The sequence below is a fragment of the Sminthopsis crassicaudata genome, chromosome 6 (assembly GCF_048593235.1).
Source record: "Sminthopsis crassicaudata isolate SCR6 chromosome 6, ASM4859323v1, whole genome shotgun sequence".
Classification (NCBI taxonomy): Eukaryota; Metazoa; Chordata; class Mammalia; order Dasyuromorphia; family Dasyuridae; genus Sminthopsis; species Sminthopsis crassicaudata.
Genome location: NC_133622.1, coordinates 153,293,489 through 153,310,664, shown reverse-complemented (window position 1 = coordinate 153,310,664; position 17,176 = coordinate 153,293,489). Strand labels below are relative to the sequence as shown.

The 17,176-nt window shown below is 33.6% G+C and overlaps 1 protein-coding gene across 1 annotated transcript in view; it reads left to right on the top strand.

The window, feature by feature from the left end:
• PTPN13 (protein tyrosine phosphatase non-receptor type 13) overlaps nucleotides 1–17,176 on the top strand; it is a 218,038-nt gene that overhangs the window by 31,758 nt on the left and 169,104 nt on the right. The window contains 2 exon segments of the mRNA XM_074273918.1: nucleotides 6,706–6,825; nucleotides 15,186–15,364. Coding sequence (XP_074130019.1) covers nucleotides 6,711–6,825; nucleotides 15,186–15,364 — 294 coding nt within the window. The 5' untranslated portion in view covers nucleotides 6,706–6,710.

Here is a 17,176-nt window from a genome sequence, read left to right as displayed (position 1 = left end):
TAATACCCAGAATTCATTGCAATCTTTTCATCATTTCTTGTGGTACAGTAATATTTCATCATGTTGATGTACTACAATTTGTTCACCCATTCCCAGTTTATAATTACTTCATGTTCAGTTCTTCTCATCCACTTCAGACAAGGCTCATTTGATGCCCTATCCCCCCATTCCTTCTTTCATGTTTATTTGCCTTTTTTAAACCAGTTTTTTCACAGAATTCACACAGCAAATTCTAATTTCACCTCCCTTTTTTCTCCTTTCTACAATGATATATCCCCTTTTCTCTCTTTTTCCTTCTTAAAATCCTTGAAACAGAACCATCTACCTTCATGTGTCTTTTGTTGAACTCTCCTAATACCCTTTAATGTCATTAAGATTATGAAAGGATAATTTTTTTCCTCAAATCCAATCCATAGCTGTGATTCTTTAATACTTGAGTTGCTTCTTCCTTAATGCTTAGTGTATTTTTTTAGATGATACTTTGATACTCTGGATTTAGGTTGTGATATTTCTTGGACATCTGAAATTTTGGGGGGTTTCTTTCATGATTGATTGATGGATATTTTCTTAGATTTTGCCTTCAATTCTCATAGTTTTAATACAGTGACTTGTTTTATTTATTTTTTTAAATCATGATTTTCAGATAGTCTAGTGATTGTTATCTTCTAAAGTAGCTCTTTTCCCATTTCTCCAGGTCAGGTTTGTTTTTTTTTTTTTAATATTAGATCTCATACTTTTTCTGTCTTTTGTGTTCTAATTTCTTATAACTTGTCCTAGTTTTCAGGGACTCCATTAGTTGGCTTTTTATTCTTTATCTAGTTCTTTCCTCAAGAGCTTTTATTTCATTTTTAAATTCAGTTTCTTTTTTTCTATGTTATTCATATCATTTTTGGGGGAAATAATATTTTTCCTTTGAGTCTTAGCTTTCAGTTCTTACAGAATTATTCTTTCTTGGTGAAAATCTTCAAATTTGCATTAAAAAAATACTCCTTCTTATCTTTGGGTTATTCATCTTTTCAGTTTTATTTCCTGAATTCTACCTTTGTGTTAAGGTCTGGACTCTGCACTCTACTGTGTTCTTGGCGGGGAGTTGTTAGCTTTACTCTCTCAGGGTCCCCTAATTTCCAGTATCTATTCCTGTCTCTTAGTGTTAGGTCTTCCTAGATCATTGAATTTCAGAGAACTGCATTAACAGGTGTCTCAGGATAAGATGTTATTGAGTACTTTGTGGTTCATGGTGCTAATTGCAGATTAGTCTGCACTAGTTGGGGCTGCTTCACTGTGTTTCCATGGTCCTTGACTGTGGCTTTCCTACTTTTGTACAGATATGTGTATGTTGTCTTTTTTCAGGTCCTACCTGGTGGGGGGGGCTAAGGGATCATTTAACTTTTTCTACTTTTGCATTTCCTGTAGGATTTTGGATGACTTTTTGGGTAGTTCTTGGGTAGAAGAAATCATTGTTTCTTCTTTGGATTTTTTTTGATCATTATTCTTTCTAGTATGAATTTTGAGGTTTTATTGGAATAAATGTATGAGAGCTGGCATCTTGTTCAAGGAGTCAACTTGGCTGAAAGTAGATAAATGCACTTTGAAGAGGTTATGTCTGCTGCATTGGACTAGTTTTTTAACTTTCTTGAGCCTACGTTTCCTCATCTGTAAGATTAGGTAGCTTCTGAAGTCTCTACAGCTATGATACTGTAGTCCTCTTCCTTATTGTTACACCATAGTTTAAATATGTATGTGTCTGTGTGTGTGTTTATGTTTGTGCATTAAGCTTGTTTCACCAAAAACTACTAATATAAGCATTCACTAACAGCTATTTACATAATAGATACACAAAAAAGTATCTTTAAAAGGTAATAGCTTACTGTATTCTTTTATTGATCTGCTTTGACCTTGATATTTAATTCTCCTAATACCCTTTAATATCATTAAGATTATGAAAGGATAATTTTTTCCTCAAATCCAATCAGAACGTTTAAAACAGACACACACATACACACACACACAGCTTCTTACAGTTGCTCAAAAAAAATTACCCTTTTAGGTTTTTTGTTTTTTAATTCTTTTTTATATATATGCACATACTTTTCCTTTTGTTTTAAAAAGGCTTGTTGTCTAAGCTATTAATCAACTCCCTAAGAAAAAATCCCCAGGACCAGATGGATTTACATGTGAATTCTACCAGACACTTAAAGAACAATTAGCGCCAATGCTATATAAGCTATTAGAAAAAATAGGAAATGAAGGAGTCCTACCAAATTCCTTTTATGGCACAGACATGGCATTGATACCTAAACCAGGTAGGTTGAAAACAGAGAAAGAAAATTATAGACCAATCTCCCTAATGAATATTGATGCTAAAATCTTAAATAAGATATTAGCAAAAAGACTACAGAAAATCATCCCCAGGATAATTCACCATAATCAAGTAGGATTTATACCAGGAATGCAGGGCTGGTTCAATATTAGGAAAACTATTAGTATAATTGACCATATTAATAACCAAATTTAAAAAATCATATGATCATCTCAATAGATGCAGAAAAAGCATTTGATAAAATCCAACATCCATTCCTATTAAAAACATTGAGAGTATAGGAATAAATGGACTTTTCCTTAAAATACTCAGTAGCATCTATTTAAAACCATCAGTAAGCATCATATATAATGGGGATAAATTGGAACCATTCCCAATAAGATCAGGAGTGAAACAAGGTTGCCCACTATCAAGATTACTATTCAATATTGTATTAGAAATGATAGCTTTGGCAATAAGAATCGAGAAAGAGATTAAAGGAATTAGAGTAGGTAATGAGGAAACTGAATTATCATTCTTTGCTGATGCTATGATGGTACAGTTAGAGAACCCCAGAGATTCTACTAAAAAGCTATTAGAAATAATTTACACCTTTAGCAAAGTTGCAGGATACAAAATAAACCCACATAAGTCATCAGCATTCTTATATATCACTAACAAAATCCAACAGTTAGAGTTACAAAGAGAAATTCCATTTAAAGTAACTACTGATAGTATAAAATATTTAGGAATCTATCTGCCAAGGGAAAATCAGGAACTATATGAGCAAAACTACAAAACACTTTCTACACAAATAAAGTCAGATCTAATCAACTGGAAAAATATTAAATGCTCTTGGATAGGGTGAGCAAATATAATAAACTAATCTATTTATTTAGTGCTATACTAATTAAAACTCCCAAAAAACTATTTTAATGACCTAGAAAAAATAACAACAAAGTTCATATGGAAAAACATAAGGTCAAGAATTTCAAGGGAACTAATAAAAAAAAAATCAAATGAAGGTAGCCTAGCTGTACCAGATCTAAAATTATATTATAAAGCAGTGGTTACCAAAGCCATTTGGTATTGGCTAAGAATAGACTAGTTGATTAGTGGAATAGGTTAGGTTCAAAGGACAAAACAGTTAGTAACTTTAATAATCTAGTGTTTGACAAACCCAAAGACTCCAGATTTGGGGATAAGAACTCACTGTTTGACAAAAACTGCTTGGAAAATTGGAAATTAGTATGGCAGAAACTAGGCATTGATTGATGCTTAACACCGTACACCAAGATACGGTCGAAATGGGTTCATGACCTAGGCATAAAGAATGAGATTATAAATCAATTAGAAGAACATAGGATAGTTTACCTCTAAGACCTGTGGAAGAGGAAGGAATTTATGACCAAAGAAGAACTAGAGATCATTATTGGTCACAAAATAGAAAATTTTGATTATATCAAATTAAAAAGTTTTTGTACAAACAAAACTAATGCAGATAAGATTAGAAGGGAAGCAATAAACCAGAAAAACATTTTTACAGTCAAAGGTTCTGATAAAGGCCTCATTTCCAAAATATATAGAGAATTGACTCTATACGAAATCAAGCCATTCTCCAATTGATAAATGGTCAAAGGACATGAACAGACAATTCTCAGATGAAGAAATTGACACTATTTCTAGCCATATGAAAAGGTGCTTCAAGTCATTATTAATCAGAGAAATGCAAATTAAGACAACTCTGAGATACCACTACACACCTGTCATTCTGGAGAGCAATTTGGAACTAGGCTCAAAAAGTTATCAAACTGTGCATACCCTTTGATCCAGCAGTGTTACTACTGGGCTTATATCCCAAAGAGATTTTAAAGAAGGGAAAGGGATCTGTATGTGCAAGAATGTTTGTGGCAGCCCTCTTTGTAGTGACCAGAAACTGGAAACTGAGTGGATGCCCACCAGATGGAGAATGGTTGAATAAATTGTGGAATATGAATGTTATGGAATATTATTGTTCTGTAAGAAATGACCAGCAGGATGATTTCAGAAAGGCCTGGAGAGCCTCACATGAACTGATGCTGAGTGAAATGAGCAGATCCAGAAGATCATTATATACTTCAACAACAATACTATATGATGATCAATTCTGATGGACATGGATCTCTTCAACAATGAGATGAACCAAATCAGTTCCAATAGAGCAGTAATGAATTGAACCAGCTACACCCAGTGAAAGAACTCTGGGAGATGACTATAAACCACTACATAGAATTCCCAATCCCTCTATTTTTATCCGCCTGCATTTTTGATTTCCTTCACAGGTTAATTGTACACTATTTCAAAGTCAGATTCTTTTTGTACAGTAAAATAACTGTATGGACATGTATACATAATATTGTACTTAACTTATACTTTAACATATTTTACACATATTAGTCAGCTTGCCATCTGAGGGAGAGGGTGGGGGGAAGAAGGGGAATAACTGGAACAAAAGGTTTTGCAATTATCAATGCTGAAAAATTACCCATGCATATATCTTGTAAATGAAAAGCTATAAAAAAAAAAGGTTTGTTGTCAAGTGTCAGTGTTCTTTTAATTCTGTTTGTTTTACATTTAAGATTTTTTCATATTCATTCAAATATTTTTGTATTGAATGGCACCTATTTTGTTACCTTGATAGCTCATAATTTATATAGTCTCTCTCTAATCTTTGAAAGTATGTAATCCTCTGTTCTCAGAAAGACTTGGAAAGTGCTCCATGAGTTCATGCAAAGTGAAATGTATTGTGTACAAAGTAAAAGAAATGTTATGGGATGAGAAGCTGTGAATGACTTTGCTATCCTCAGCAATACAAAGTCCAGACTACTATGAAGGATATAAGATGAAAAATGCTCTCTCTATGCAGAGAAAGAATTGATTGAATGAATATAGATTAAAACATAAAAATTTTATTTTTCTTGAAGGTTTTTTTTTTTGGGGGGGAGGGGGAATCTATATGTGTGTTTTGGGTTTTTTGTTCAACATGACTTTTATAGAAATGTTTTGGATACCTTCACATGTGCCTTCTCAGTGGAGTGGTGTAAGAAGGGAGGAAAGGAGAGAATCCGGAGCTCAAATGTAAAATGTAAAAAAATTTGTTTTACATGAAACTGGAAAAAATAATTTTTTTTAAAAAGCAAGTATATAATCCTCTTCCCCTGATTTATTGAGAATATATATATCACAAAAAGAATATTTATTATATATGTATATATGGAAATGTGACTTAAGTAGTTTGCTTTTCCTTTTTTTTAAATAGTTTTTATTTACCAGATATTTGCATGGGTAATTTTGCAACATTGACAATTGCTGCTTTTCCTTTTAAATATATAAGTTCAGTATGTAACTTTCAAAATTGTCCTTCCTGATGGTGGTCTTCTTTCTATTTCTTTCATTGCAAAAAAAAAGGAAAAAAGAATGCTTGAATATTTTCCTTTTTTTCCTTTTTCTGTTTTTTTTTTGGGGGGGGGGAGTGGGTAAACTTAAAGCTTTGGGGGACAGTGGCCCTTATCCAAATTAAAATCACAGACTCTCAAGGTAAAAAACAAACAAACAAACAAAAAATTAGGATTTATTCCAATTTTTCGAGAAAAGCCAACTCCCAACAGCTAGTTCTCCCTAGAGGAGTGCAAACTACAAACTGCAAAACACAATATTATAGACTAGAAGACCTCCTCCACCCCAACCTTTTCTCCTATTGTCTGGGGGAGTCCAGGCCTACAATCTAAATACAGAAATCTATCCCAGAAACAAAAGAATAAATAAACTCTTAAATTCAAATTTTCCTAGAGAACTGCAATATAAGCAGATATTCTTGGATGAGAGAATTCTGTTACTTGAATTCCCAAAATCATCATCGCCTTAAAAAAAAAAAAAAAAAAAAAAGGCACTTAAATGCTAATTAACAAGTGGGAGGAAACAGGAAGGGAAGTGTTCATCCAAGGCATGTCAAACACCTGCAGCTTTTTAGTTATAGCACAATTTGTTATTGCAAAGCTATAGTTTAAGATCACAGTCCCATGAGAGGTCTTCACTCAGTTTATCCTATTCAAAGCTAACTCATTTCCCCTTTTATTCCCTTTTTCAAAATTGGAAAGAAAAATAAATCTTAGTAACAAATATGCACAGCCAAGCAAAACAAATGTTTCAAGTAGTTGCTTTGCCATCTATATATCATTTGTTTCATAAACCTATTACAGAGGCTATGGGAGACCTATAAGTCATATAATTATATTTTCCATTATGTTTTTAATGTTTAATTATATTTGAAATTTTCGCGATTTACTGACTTAACTTTATAGTGCTTTGAGTTATAAGACAGTACAATTGAAAGACAATTGTGAAAATTCTCAATTTTTCTGTTCTAGATAATATGCATGTGTCATTAGCTGAGGCCTTGGAGGTTCGGGGAGGACCACTTCAAGAAGAAGAAATATGGGCCGTATTAAGTCAAAGTGCAGAAAGCCTTCAGGAATTATTCAGAAGAGGTATTCTTTATTTATCAAAATATCATATGCCAATTTAGGGAAAAATGTTTTATTGATGACTTTTTTTTTGTTTTTATTCCATTGTCATTTCTTTCCATCCATAATTCAGCAAAACTTTTTTTTTTTTTTTTTTTTTCCTTGAGGCTGGGGTTAAGTGACTTGCCCAGGGTCACACAGCTAGGAAGTGTTAAGTGTCTGAGACCAGATTTGAACTCTGGTCCTCCTGAATTCGAGGCTGGTGCTCTATCCACTGCGCCCCCTAGCTGCCCCAGTTTAGCAAAACTAAACAATTCATTTCATGTTAACAGTATATGCAGTTTTCCACTTCGGTTATCTTTTATCTCTGACAAAGGGCAGGAGACACTATTATTTTCTCAATTCTCTTCTGGGAAGAGTCTTAGCTATTATTCAGAATTTAGTTTTTTTGTTTGTGTTTTATTTTGCCTTGCTTTGCCTTTTTTTTTTTTTTAAACATTGTTATATTCATTGTGAATTTGCTTTTTTGGTTTTTATCAGTTCATAAAACTTTTTCTAAGTCAAGAATTTTTAAAAATAATTTAAAGAACAATTATGAGAACAAGGATTAATCATTCTTCTAATTTTTCTTAAGAATATACAACCCAGCCTCAATAGCTTTGTATTGGAGAAGTCCTGAATCAAGTTAAAATCTGGCATCTATTTGGCCTTCTAAGGTATTTCTAATACTTTGCAATTACCTTGGGAAATAGGTATTATTGTTTTCTTTTCTTTTTTTTTTTTTTACACAAGAGGAAACTGGTTTGTTTTGTCTTTATGTTTTCAGTACATAGCATAATGCTTAGCATATATGAGGTGCTTAATAATTAATTTTTTTTTTGAGGCAATTGGGGTCAAGTGACTTGCTCAGGGTCACATAGCATGGAAGTGTTAAGTGTCTGAGGCCAGATTTGAACTCAGGTCCTCCTGACTTCAGGGATGGTGCTCTGTCTACTGCACCATCTTGCTGCCCCTTGGTATTTAATAAATTCTAGTTGACTGATTGAAGATAAGTGACTTGCTCAGGGTCATATAGCCTAGTAAATGTCAAAGGCTGGATTTGAAATCAGATCTTTCTGATTCTAGATCCAGCATTCTATCTACTATGCCATGTAATTGTTTCTCTATAAGGCTTTTTATGCTTACTATTCCTATATTTAGATGAGTAATGGAAAAGCTCAAAATGAAATATAATTGTAGAATCAGAAGACAGGGCTTTCTTTTTCTTTTTTTTTTTAAACTAGTGTTTTATTTCCAAATATGTGCAAAGATAGTTTTCAACATTCATCTTTGCAAAACCCTATATTCCAAATTTTTCTCCCTCTCCTCTTCTATCTTCCTTCCCTAAGACAGCAAGCCGCATGATACAGGTTAAACATGTGCAGTTCTTTTAAACAACTTAACATATTCATCATGCTGCACAAGAAAAATCAGATCAGAAGAGAAAAAACAAAGAGCAAAGCAAAAAAAGATGAAAATACTATGCTTTGATCCACATTTAGTCTCCATAGTTTTCTCTCTGAATGTGAATGGCATTTTCCATCACAAATCTGTTGTAATTGCCTTGTATTACCTCATTGTGAAAAAGAACCAAGTCCATCAGAGTTGATCATCACATAATCTTTTTGCTGTGTACAATGTTGTCTTCATTCTACCTATTTCACATAGCATCGTATAAGTCTTTCCAGGCTTTTCTGAAATCAGAATATTGAAAAATTGGATACTCAGGGCCCCAAAGTGGCAGCAAAGTGGAAATACAGTCTGACTTGGGGTCAGAGTGGATATACCTAAGCGCCTATACCTAAAGATGATAATGCTTTATTGCATATTATAGGTGCTTTTTTATTTACCAAGGGTTTTCATACATATCATAAATTTTGGTCCTCACAGAAGAAAATAGGGTTCTGGGATGAAATTGAGGCTTCCCCCAAACTTGAAAGAAAATCCAGTAAATATTCCTCAATTCATTTTCTAGATTATTTATTTTAAAGTATCCATATTACATGCACTGGTAATATAAAAAGAAAAAAACTGAATTGAGATTAAAATTCAGGAAATAATTAGATTTGGGTATCATCTACATACCGATGATTCTTTGAACCCAATGGAACTGTTGAGATCCCTGAGAAGGAAAGTAGACAGAGAAGAGAGACCTGAACAAAGCCATGATGGATACTTATGTTTGATGGAAGAGATGGAGATGATCTCGAAATGGAGACTGTCAAATGGTCAGACATGGAGGAGAGAAACCAAGCCAGAACTAAGGGTTAAAGGTGGCAATGGGAGGGGAAAGGTTGAAGAAATCAAAGGAAGTGAGTTAATAGTATAAGAAGCTTCAAAGAGATCAAGTAGAATGAGGGCTGAAAATATCATTGTATTTAGTAGTTAGATTATTGGTAACAGTGATGGCTAGCAAATTCCTATTTTAATGTGTTCTAAGTTCAGAATGCAAAAAGAAAAAGAAGAGTCCCTTGGACATCAAGGAGATCAAATCCATCAATACTTTCATTCAGGCAATTTATTGAAAGGACACATATTGAGGCTGGAACTAAATATTTTGGCCACTTAATGAGAAGAATAGGATTTATTGGAAAGGGGTCTTTTCCCCATAGTCATCATAAACTCAGAAAGAGAATTGTCCAGGGGCAGCTAGGTGGCGCAGTGGATAGAGCACCAGTCTTGAATTCAGGAGGACCTGAGTTCAAATCTGGTCTCAGACACTTAACACTTCCTAGCTGTGTGACCCTGGGCAAGTCACTTAACCCCAGCCTCAAAAAAAAAAAAAAAAAAAAAAAAAAAGAGAGAGAGAGAGAGGCACCAATTTCTCTCTAATTCAATGTGTTATAGTCCCCATTAGTCTTATATCCTGTCTTTTTGGTGGGCTTGCTGACAAAATCACTTCTGTTTCTTCCTTCCCTCACCTTTATCCATGTGACTAATACTATTCTTTTTGTCTTTTGTAAATCTTTTTGTACAACATATAGCAGATTTCTCCAAAGATCAAAAATTGGCTTTGACAGTCGATAACTTTTCACTGGGCCCTAGGCCCTAGAGAATGGAGGAAGGGATCAAAAGAAAAACTAATCAGAAAATTGGAAAGGAAATTAGAATTACACTTCTGAAATGATTTCTTTTAATAACTTGTAAGGGAATTTTTAAAAATGAAGTCAGACATTAACATGACATATTTGTTTAAAAAAATGCTACATTTTTCTTTTAATATTTTCATTTGTTTTGAAAAAGTATAAACATGCAGAGCCACATTCCTTTTATGGGTCTTATCCTACCAAATGTTAGTGATAATTCTGAAGTCAGATTTGCATAGTTACATAAGGACCTTCAATTTATTAAACTTGTTAGATGCTGACCTAGTACTGTTATGGGCCAGAACTCTGAACTTGAAACAAGAATTCCTACAAGGTGTTAAATCAGTGGAATTGATAAGACAATGGTTATCTAGTTTAGCATGCTAGTTCTCTAGTTCAGTATGATTGATTTAATCTTTCAACAAATAATGGTTTCCTAGTAATGTAATGATTGGTTTACACTCATTGTAGAGCATATAAGCTGGAACTTAGTCAGAGCCAGAGAAGGCAAGCGGACTGGAGGTGGGAGCTCAAGCTCTTGGAGCCAAGAAGGGAGATTCATTCCATCTTTGGTCAGGTGGCTGTCCTGGGGATGTACCTATAAAGAGTCATCTGCAAACCCAAGGGAATTGAGATCTGCTAAGGCTGATGGGGAAGGGAGATGCAGTTAAATGTAGGAAGCTTTTCTAATGTAGTAAATACTGGAATTAGCTTAAAGAAGTTCATTGTACCTGCCCCCTAGGAAATGTACGCACAAAAATATTTTATTTCATTCAGTTTTTTAGTTTTCTTTTTAAAAACTGGATGGAAGGAAAGATTAGAAGACATTAAACCCCCCATAAAATTCTTTAAGGAGTAGACTAGAGGTTTAATATCAAAAGAATCAATGTGGGTACATATCTGAAGAGTTTTGTGAGAAAGAACCTAAGATGACTGGGGAGGGAAATCCCTAAAGTTCATTTTAAACATATTTTTTAAAATTTTTATTCCATTGATAATGCTGTTGTTCTTCCCTCCCTGATGCCGGCTGCCAGGGTCAATTGGCTTATAAGAGATTAGTTCCAAGAGAAATACTCAAAGGTCATCAAATTATCTCTGACCACAGAGCTCTACATTCCTGCTAGTTGTTCTTTCCTCTTAAAAATCAGTTTTATTGAAGCACATTGTTTGTTTGCATTGTCATCAGTGTTTGCAAAAAAAACAAGGATTTTGTTATAAGCTACATGGTCTGGAATTTTTTCAGGAGTTTGGTAATTAACACAGTAAATAAAAACTACTAGTTGCCTCACTGATCTAAACCCATTACAGAATCTCAATGATTTTGAAGTATTATTTGGATATGTTTGCCTATCAAGATCATTCTCTTTTGGGGGCAGAATAAAAGAAGATGTAGGTAGCATTTTGCTCATTGCTGTGAAAAATTCTTTAGAATTGAACAAGTGAAAAACTGGAAAATAATTGTTAAAATTAAGAAAGAAAATATATATGTGGTGTTTTTACCTCATTATTTATGTTTTACTATATTTCATATTATAGGAATAAGATTTTTAACGTAACCAAAAATCTTACATTATACAGCAATTATCTTGTGAATATTTAAATTAGAAATCCAAGGACTATTTTACTTTAATATTTAATCTCCAGTATCTTTAGATAATACTTATATATGTGAATTGTGTATGTGTACGGATAGATTTGTCGGTCAGTCAATAAGAACTTTATGAAGCACCTATATGTACTTTGGAGTTGTGCATACAAGGATGTATAGTTCCAAGTACATAGCAAGCACTCAGTAACATTGATTGGATTGTACAGCTTCAGTTGTAACCAATTATCTACCATCCCATTTGAGGTATTCTTGGCAAAGATACTAGAGTGATTTGCCATTTCTTTCTCTAGCTCCAACTTCTAGATGGGGAAACTGAGGCAGAGTAAGTTAAGTGACAAAACACAACTAATAAATGTTTCAGACTGGATTTCTCAAAGATCCTTTTGGATTCTAATTTTAGGATACTTGAAGCTTTGAATTATCTATGCCATTGTAAATCTTTTTGGACACTATGTAGCAGATTTCTCCAAAGATCAAAAAATAGTGATGATGAAGTATGGCCTTGACAATCAATAACTTTTCACTGAGCCCTAGGCCCTAGAGAATGGAGGAAGGGATCAAAAGAAGGACTAATCAGAAAATTGGAAAGGAAATCAGGTAGAATTGCACTTCTGAAATTATTTCTTTTAATAACTTGTAAGGGAATTTTAAAAAATGAAGTCAGACCTTAAAGGAAATGCTTTGAAATATATCATTTACTGCCCTCCCCCCATTCATGCTGAATTGAGTCTGAATTCATAGTTTGCTCCTTTTAAACACAAGCAGTTTTCTGGGAGCCTATGGAATAGTATCTATTGAGATCAGCTTGACCCTGGCAGGCCCTAGTCACATTGCAATTCAGTTAACTTTGACTGGAATTTTCCAGTTCAGCTCACAAAAAGGCAGTTATGAGGAAACCAAGACTGCACTGCTCTTGAAGTCAATGACTAACCAAGTGAGGCCTCTGAGGTACCTTCCAAAGTGAAAGGACTGCAGAGGCCATCTAGCCTAGCTTTAAAAAAAATAGATTTTTTATTTTTCAAAACATATGCATAGTTTTCAACTTTTATCCTTGCAAAACCTTGTGTTCCAAATTTTTCTCCCTCCTTTGCCTTCCTCCCCTAAACAGCAAGTAGTCCAATAGAGGTTAAACATGTGCAGTTCTTCTAAATATATTTCCACATTTATCACATTGCACAAGAAAATTTCAGATCAAAAAGAAAAAAAATGAGAAAGAAAGCCAGCAAGCAAACAATAACAACAATAATAAAAATGGTAAAACTACTATCTTGTGATCTACATTCAGTCCTTTTTCTGGATGTGATGGACCTCTCCATCACCAGATCTTTGGAACTGGCCTGAATTGTTGAAAAGAGCCACATCCATCAGAGTTGATCACCCATAATCTTGTTTTTGCTGTGTACAATGTTCTTTTGGTTCTACTCATTTCACTTAGTATCAATTAGTCTCTCCAGGCCTCTCTGAAATCATCCTATGATTGTTTCTTATAGAACAGTAATATTCCATAACATTATTATTATTCAGCCATTCCTCAACTAATGGCCATCTACTTAGTTTCCAGGTCCCAGCCACTACAAACAGGGCTGCTACAAACATTTCTGCACACGTGGGTTCTTTTCCCTTTTTTATGATCTCTTTGGGATGCAGTTTGATAGCCCTTTGGAAATAGTTCAAAATTGCTCTCCAGAATAGTTAGATCATTTCACAACTCCACCAACATGCATTAGTGCCCCAGTTTTTATTTTTAATTTATTCTTTAATTTCTTCACTGAAAATTGTCTTCATATCCTTTGAACATTTATCAGTTGGAAAATGTCTTGTATTCTTATAAATTTGAGTCAACTTTCTATATATTTTTGAAATGAAACCTTTATCAGAATCCTTGAATGTAAAACTTTTCCCCAGTTTTCTGCTTCCCTTCTAATCTTGCCTGAATTGGCTGTTTGTACAAAACCTTTTAAATTTAATATAATTCAAATTATCCATTTTGTATTTCATGATTTGCATAGATCTGAGAGATGGACTCTTCTTTGTTCTCCTAATTTGCTTATGGTATCACCCTTTATGTCTAAATCATGAACCTGTTTCCATCTTATCTTGATATAGCATGTTAGATGTTGGTCAATGCTTAGTTTCTGCCATACTATTTTCCAATTTTCTAGCAATTAACTCTAGAGTCCAGTTGCTGGCATTGTATAATGAATATTTACAGTGACATTTTATAATAGCTGACATTTATATAGTACTTACTGTATGTCAGCCATTGTGCTATTAAGTACTTTATAAATTTTACCTCATTTGATCCTCATAACTATGTGAGAAATAACTCCATTGGACTTGAGAGGGGTAAAGCTAAAACTCTTTAATTACATTACTGCACAAGTGGGTATCCTATAGAATAAGCACATTTGGAATCAATTGACATATGTTTTTATACCTTGTCACCCAAAATGTAAATCCTTTCTATGATTCCCCATTGTTAGGGTACCAGAGGTCATGGCCTATCTGAGTGCTTAAGCCCCCACCTGAATGTGAATCTCCATCATTACATTTTCCCTTGGTGGTTACTGTGGAAATTAGTCCTTTTTCTATTTCCCTAATGGCTGAGTACTACAAAGGTTACAGTCTGTTTGGAGAGTCAAATTCTCCCATATGAGTCTCCACCTCTAATTACATCATTACTTCTTTTTCTCCCCACCCTCCAACCTGACAATAAGTTCTTAATTACATCTTCCTTTCCACTTTTGAGTAAACTCTCATCCTAATTGCATTTTCCCTCCACTAGTTTTTGTTTCCTTATTCCAAATTAGCTTCCATTTCTTAGGTTTCATTTTTTTTCTGATTAAAGTTTCTTAACTGTGGAAATTAAACTCTTATCCAATTTCCACAATAACTCTTTGAGATAGGTACTGCTATTATTCCCATTTTTCAGATGAGGAAATGGAAGCCTATAGAGATTAAGTGAGTTGCCTGGGGTCCCACAGTGAGGAAGTATTTGAAGTCAAATTAAAACTAAAGTCATTATTTTTAATCCATCTGGATCTGGCACTTTATCTACTGCATCATCTCCTTATCATTTCTATAACTCATAAGAAAAACCTCCCTCAAATCGGGCATTTTGTCTTATTTATTTATTTTTGCTAAGGGTTAAGTGACTTGCCCAGGGTCACATAGTCAAGAAGTGCTGAGTATCTTGAAGCCAAATTTGAACTCAGGCCCTCTTGACTTCAGGGCTGGTTCTCTGTCTACTGCACTAACTAGCTGCCCCTAAATCTGACTTTTTAATGATGGGTCATTAGTTAAAAGTTTCTGTTTTCTAGCTTCTAGGATTTCCATGTTTCTATAACTTTAAAAATTAAGGTATTGTTAGTATTTGGTGCTGCTTCAGTCTTAGAGTTGGATGTAGAATACTATTCTCCTGTGGTGTGGTCAGTATTAAGGGTTGATTTATTCTTCATTCTGACCTTAATCTGTATATAGAAACAGCCAGGAAGAAGTGCTTCATCTTATATCCTATTGTCTGTATTTGTTGAAAGAGCTTTAACAATGTTGTCATTTTCTGTCAAGAATGGTCCAAATGAGACAAATAAAGTTCTGTAATTCAGATTTGTATTTTAAGTGTTTCTTTTCCTCTTTCCTTCCTTAACTAGTGAACACAGCAGATCCTACTGCTCTGGGTTTCATCATTTCTCCATGGTCTTTGTTGCTGTTGCCATCTGGCAGTGTGTCATTTACAGATGAGAGTGTTTCCCATCAAGACCTTCGAGCCTTCACTGCTCCCGAGATTCTTCAGAACCAATCACTGAACTCTCTCTCAGATGTTGAAAAGGTAACTGAAACTTTTTTTATTTAAATAGGAGAAAAGAAAAAGTAGTCTTCGCCTTTACCCCCCTACCACCACCATCCAAATCCGTTCTAGAAACTCAAATGTAAAGTTTTCAGTTTTTGAAGAAATAGTTAAAATTATCTAAACTAATGCTATGTGAGATACTTGAATGTACTTTAATGAAGAAAATTTTTTTACAACAAAAATTCTCTGTTACTTAATTTCTTTCATTAACTTGTTATTTAGATGTTTGCATGCCATTTAGGGATTTCTTTGCCAGCTTTTGTTTCCAAAGACTGAAAAATTTCTGTTCTAGGACACTAATTAATTGATTTCTGAACCTCTCAAGTAACTTGGTTGAGTCCATTTGCAAAAGACATTTAAAAAATTTTAGTTATTGATGTATTTTGGTTTTATGCCACCTTCATTTTTGGAGTATACATACCTGTCTGTGAGCAACACAGATTTTTAAGGAATGAGACAATAAAAACTGTGTACCAAAACTAACCTGAACATTAATCATGTCTGACAGTTTAAATGATATTCATGCTCCCTCCTCCTACTTTTTAAAAAGGGGAATTATTTTTTTTTTTCAATTCTGGAGCTAATAAAACTGGTTTTTAATAATAAAACAGAATTGAGTCTCCCCCCCCCCCCTTTAAAACATTCTTATAGTCCTTATGAACATTGTATCCTTAGTCTGTTTTATTTTTATTAATTACATCTCCTAGTGCTACTTTGAATCTTCACATTTCTTGTTTCTTATAGTAGAAATATTCTAAATAGATATTTTTTCATGAGTATAATTGAAAATTGTGATTATGCTCAATTTTTCCCAAATCCTATCAAATCACTGGACTTAGGCTTTTTTAGTTACTTGGATTACTTCTAAATGAGTATGACTAGTATACATTTAAGCTATGTATTTTTCCCCAAAGGGAATTTTTTTTAATGATTAACAAAAGCCACAACTCAACTAATTTCAATTTGATTTTTTTCCTTTTGAAATCATCATGCCTTTGATATATTTCCTTCTGAAAGATTATTCTATTTGTTTAAAAAATGTTTAAATGCCTACCAAATAGTATCAGATTGTGCTAATAAGATATTGCATTTTTCTTTCCAATATGGGAATCTTCAGAGTTGCCAAGTAATAAAAGCTCAGTTTTCCTGCACATCTCTTTTTTAAATTCATCTGTCAGCTTTGTCCTCACATGGCTCATACACCTGGCAACTTGTTAAACAGGAATAGTGTCCTACATCAGCAGTTTCATTTTCTATGCCCTGTTGTGACTATACATGCCCTTAAACAAATGTTTTATGAAATGTGAAGCAAGTTCTTATCATTTGACTTGAATTATAGGCTAAACTGATTAATGAGAATAGGCAAAGCTATAAAATAGAAAGAAAAGGAGATTTTTCCCACCAATTTTACACAATAGTCTTTTCTAGATCAAAGTAATCTCTTGAAGCTTTGTTGGAAAATCTACTTTTATTTCATTAAAGAATTCAAACTATTTTGAAATATGTTGTTTCTATGCCAAAAATGTATGATTGGATGTTATTAGCAAGTTGGCAAGGAGAATATTCAGAGAGGCAGAATTTAATATCAAATTTCAGTGGATTCTAAGATAAAAGTTTTTAAAAATTCAAATTAATTTTTATTTTCAATTTTGAAATCTCTTTCTTAACTTTCCGCCTTCTTGAGAAGGCAAGAAAAACATAGTCCACTGCAAGTATAGATAATCATATAAAGCCAATGCCCATATTAACTATATGCAGGAAAAAATATTTTTCAGTCTGCATTGAATCCAT